The sequence below is a fragment of the Trichechus manatus genome, unplaced genomic scaffold, assembly GCF_000243295.1.
Source record: "Trichechus manatus latirostris isolate Lorelei unplaced genomic scaffold, TriManLat1.0 scaffold00069, whole genome shotgun sequence".
NCBI classification, from domain to species: Eukaryota; Metazoa; Chordata; class Mammalia; order Sirenia; family Trichechidae; genus Trichechus; species Trichechus manatus.
This window is the reverse complement of record NW_004444005.1, coordinates 5,870,426-5,875,135: the sequence shown is the minus strand read 5'-3', so window position 1 is coordinate 5,875,135 and position 4,710 is coordinate 5,870,426. Positions and strand designations below refer to the sequence as shown.

General features: G+C 52.0%; 1 protein-coding gene across 1 annotated transcript in view; it reads left to right on the top strand.

Annotated features, from left to right (window-relative positions):
• Window positions 1–7: 7 nt before the first annotated feature.
• SULT4A1 (sulfotransferase family 4A member 1) overlaps window positions 8–4,710 on the top strand; it is a 34,626-nt gene continuing 29,923 nt past the window's right edge. Inside the window, exon 1 of the mRNA XM_004380053.1 lies at window positions 8–176. Within this exon, the coding sequence (XP_004380110.1) occupies window positions 8–176 (169 nt within the window). The remainder of the gene's footprint in view (window positions 177–4,710) is intronic.

Here is a 4,710-nt window from a genome sequence, read left to right as displayed (position 1 = left end):
CGGCGGCATGGCGGAGACCGAGGCCGAGACCCCCAGCACCCCGGGGGAGTTCGAGAGCAAGTACTTCGAGTTCCACGGCGTGCGGCTGCCGCCCTTCTGCCGTGGGAAGATGGAGGAGATTGCCAACTTCCCAGTGCGGCCCAGCGACGTGTGGATCGTCACCTACCCCAAGTCCGGTGAGCCCCGCCCGGCCGCCGCGCCCGGCTGTGCGCGCGGCCGCTTGGCCGCTGGCCGCACCGGGGGCTGCTCGTCGGGCGGGGGCGGCAGGGCTGGGTCAGAGTGGTCACCCTCGCGGCGCCCACCGCCCACCGGTGCCCGGAATCGACAGGGCGGGGCGGGGGAGGGGCTGGCCAGCAATTTGCCATTGGGGAAACCAAGGCCGGAGACCTTCGCGGTGGGCCCCGAGGCTGGACAGCGTCCTCAGGAAGACAGACCCCGGGCCGCCACCCATTCCTGCTTCCCGTCCCATTATCTGCTTGGCTGTGTGACCTTGGACAGGTCACCTAACCTCTCTGTTTCTGGATCCTTCCCAGCCATTGCTAACTGCAGAATCCCGGTGATCCTTTGGGAGGGGGATAAAATGGCATTAAGGGTGTTTCCCTTTTTCATTTCCAACGTGAGCAGGGCTAGTGATGGGAACAGCCATGTCCCAATTGCTGTGTGTGCCAGGCCCCGTACCCGGTGGGTGATATCATCCAGAGATGGAGCAGGACCCCCGCAGGCACGTCTCGCAGCGTTAAATGACGTTCTATCCAGGACTCCCCCGTCAGGGAGAGATGGTTATCCTCTCTGAGGTTCGGAGAAGGGAAGTGGCTTGCCCAAGGTCACACAGCTGGTGAAGGCTAGAGCTGGGATTTAACGTTTGTCCACCTGTCTCCAGGACCTGATGTAAAAGATGATCCTGTAGTGGGGCTGCGGGGCTATGCAGTGCTCTTCTGAGGTTTGTAGGGAGAAGGGGCTTTCTGTTCTTCAGAAGCACTGGCAGCACAGTGGTTAAAGCGCTCGGCTGCTAACAAAAGTTGCCAGTTTGAGCCCACCAGGTGCTCTGAGATAGAAAGATGTGGCAGTCTGTTTCTGTAAAGATTTACAGCCTTGAAAACCCTATAGGGCAGTTTTACTCTGTCCTCTAGGGTCACTGTGAGTGGGAATCAGCTGGATGGCAGTGGGTTTTTTTTTTTTTCCCTTGTTCATTGAACACGCCCTGAGGATTTCCTTTGTTGCCACTGTCTTCCAGAGAGATGCCAGAACACAGACTGTTCAGCCTGTCTGTCGCATTTTATCGGGTGGCTAGCCTTAAGGTCACGGTGGTCTAGCAGCGGGGCAGGTTGCCGGAAAAGCTGCACATGGCCGTGCAGGGTCCCAGGCACAGTGGGGGCAGTCCTGATCAATCATCATTGGAGGAGTGGGAAACTGCATTGGGGTTGGGGGGTCACTGTAGGCCCTGGGATTGTGGAGCTTGCAGAAAAGAAGTCTTGGCTGGGCTGACTGCAGTCTGGAGATCCTGCTGGGGTGTCCTTGGGGAGAGGGAAAGGAGGAGATGTGCTCAAGACACTGCTGTGGCTGGGGACTTTCCTTTCATGGCAGCCCCATGAGGGAGATGCCAAGGCCCCCAGCCCCTCACCCAAAGCGTGGTGTCTAGTGGATGTGGGAATTCAGTTTTTCAGATTTTGGAGATAGTTGTGTATGTAACATACATGTTGTAAGATTCCCAGCTGTGTTTGGGGCTGTGCTTTGGAATGGCACATTTATAATGTTTTTGCTATGAACTATATGAATATTTGGAGCCCTGGTGGCACAGTGGTTAAGCTTTTAGTTCAAATCCACCAGCTGCTCCTTGGAAACCCTGTAGGGTGGCTATGAGTTGGAATTGACTTGATGGCAATGGGTTTGTTTTTTTTTTTTTTAAATTTGATTATTCACTTTAAGTGGGATAAACAGAAATTAAAGGTAGCTTTATGTCAGTTTAGGACAGAGTTTGCCTCCAAATGAATTGTGAAAATGTTGCATTTCAGAGCTTTTTAGGATTTTGGCATGTGTGGTTTCTGTATTATTATCTCCAAGGAGCCCTGGTGGCAGAATGGTTAAGTGTTCAGCTGCTAATTGAAAAGTTGGCAGTTTGAACCAGGGCTTCGAACCAGTTCTGCCTGGTTCAGTCATGGTTGATGAAGCGAAACCTGAATGGACCTGAATTTTAAAATGTGGGTGAACTGGAATGGGAAAAATTACAGGTCAAAGCCCTGCTAGAAACTTTATCTCGTTAGAAAACAAGGGCAGCATATGTGTTGCATAGCAACCAAATCTCTTAAAAGGCAGAGTTGGAAACAGCAGTGCCCTGCTCAAAGATGGTAGCCGACCTCATTGCTTTGAATGTGTGTCACCTCCCACAGTCCTGGCAGTAACTCAGACTCCTTCATCAGGCTCCTGAAAGGACTCACTACGAGTCTCCCATTCTAGGGCTTTGACCTGTAATTTTTTCCATTCTGGTTATTGTTCTGCTTTAGTCAAATTTAAAAAAGTTGGGTGTGTTTCGAATTCGCCATGACTGAACTGACTTGAACCGGTTCGAAGCCTTGGTTTGAACCCCCCCCCAGTGGCTACGCCAGAGAAGGACCTGGCAGTCTACCTCCATAAAGGTTACAGGCTAGAAAACCCTGTGGGGCAGTTCTATTCTGTCACATGGGGTTGCTATGAGTCAAAAACCGACTCCACGACACCTAACAACAACAGCGTTATTACCCCCATTTTACAGACGAGGGGTTGGAGGCAGAAGTTAAGGGGAGGTGGCATGCTTTCATAACTGGTTGCGGGGAGGGAATCCAGCCAGGTCCGGGTGACTTGGGCCCTGCTGCACCCTGGAGGAGCTGGCTGGAGGCTACTTGGAGCTGGGTACTGGGAGGTGGGGGGTGCTTTAGAGGGACACCTGCACGAGGGGCCTGGTGGGGCTCCGACAGAGACCTCTTGGGCACCTTGATGGGGAGTGAGATGTTAGTTTTAAGGAAGTTTTCCAGACAACCAAAAACCCCGTCTCGTTTGTAACTTGTGTTTTTCAGACAAACAGGCACATCCCTGCCTCTTTAAGAGGAGCGTAAAGGCACTGGCTCCTTTCCAACCACAGCAGTGACCTCAAGACCCTTTTGGGAGGGTCTCTTCACCCAGGCCCTAGAAAGCTGCCTTTTTTAAACTTAGAAGGAAAGAAAAATTTCTTCTCCAACATCCCCATGGGTTTTTCAGGCTCTTGTTTCTCAGTCTGCCCGTGCCTACTCCTTTTCCCTTTTTACCCCAGAGGGCCGAGCAACCTGAGGCCAGCCTTGTGAGAACTGTGTGTGAACCAGGAGCAGTTAACACTGAAAGCTACACAGCCAGCTACCATGCTCTGCTTTCACAGATCACAAAGCCCTTTTGTATCCAGAGTCCCAGTGAATTCTCCCCAAAGCTCTGTGAGGTAGAACAAAGTTTTTCTCCCCATTTCACAGATGGGGAAACAGAGGCTGTGGAAGAAGAAATGACTTAACCTAAGCTCATGTTAAGAAGAATATTCTTAATGAGATGGTTTGACACAGTGGCTGCAACAGTGGGCTCAAACACAGCAACGATTGTGAGGATGGCGCAGGACCGGGCAGGGTTTCGTTCTGTTGGACACGGGGTCGCTGTGAGTCGGAACCGACTCAGTGGCACCTAGTGACACAGCAGCAAGCTCATGTGGCTAGGACAAGGCCGAGCTGAGCCGACGGGGGGCCTGGCGTGTTCTCTAGGAGTCTAGGAGGTGCGGAGTGTTTGGGCTTTGTGTCGCTGGGAATTTCTGCCGCCTTTTCAGTTCCTCCCTAGTTCTCAGCCTTTTCCATGTTGGGGTGGGTAGTTATCTCAGGCAAGAGGGCCTTGCGATAGTTTTTTCTTTCCTAGTTGCATATTAGGTGAAAGCTGACAGAGCAAATGAGATTCCCATCCTATAGTTTGTGCATAAAGTGTTCCATGGCCTTGGTTGCATTCCCCACACTGTGTCAGCACTCTCTCCATTTCTGCTCTGGGTTCCCCGTTTCCATCCTGACTTTCTGCCCCTTCCTGCCTTCTCATCTTTGCTTTTAGGAAAATACTGCCCTTTTGCTCTTCTATAATTGATTGTCCTAAGGAGCACGTTTCTCTTGGGTGTTGTTCGTTTTATAGACTTGTCTGTTGTTTGGCTGGAAGGTGGTCTCCGGGAATGTCCTGCGCTGGTTTTAAATCAGTGCCTCTAAAGCCTTCCGCTCTCCCCACTTCACTGTAAAATGTGTCACAGGAAATGATAAAGGGGGCTGAGGAATTGGTCCCAAATATCTGCCCTAAAGATTTTCTCTCAATTAGAGAAAAAGGGTCCCTGGAAGCCACCTCAGGGGGGAGTTGGCACAGCAGGAAGAGCAGACGTGGGGTCGGGATCTGGGTTCTAGCGGGTGGGGTGACCTCGGGCGAGTCTGAGCCTCCGTTTCCTCCCTTGGGAAATCCAGACCTTGAACTGCAAGTCCCCATTTGGGGTGGGATCTAGAATGCTTTAGAGATGTTTGTATTCTTACCTTTGTGGCCGTTTATTGAGCCCTGTGTGCTGGAGGCTTCACCAGTGCTAATCTGTGAGGAATTCTCGTTGCTTCTTTTTCAGAGGCCCAGAGAAGGCAGGGACTTATTCAGAGTCACACAGTGCCAGGTCTAGTCAGGTCTCCTGGCTCCCAGCCCCACGAAGCA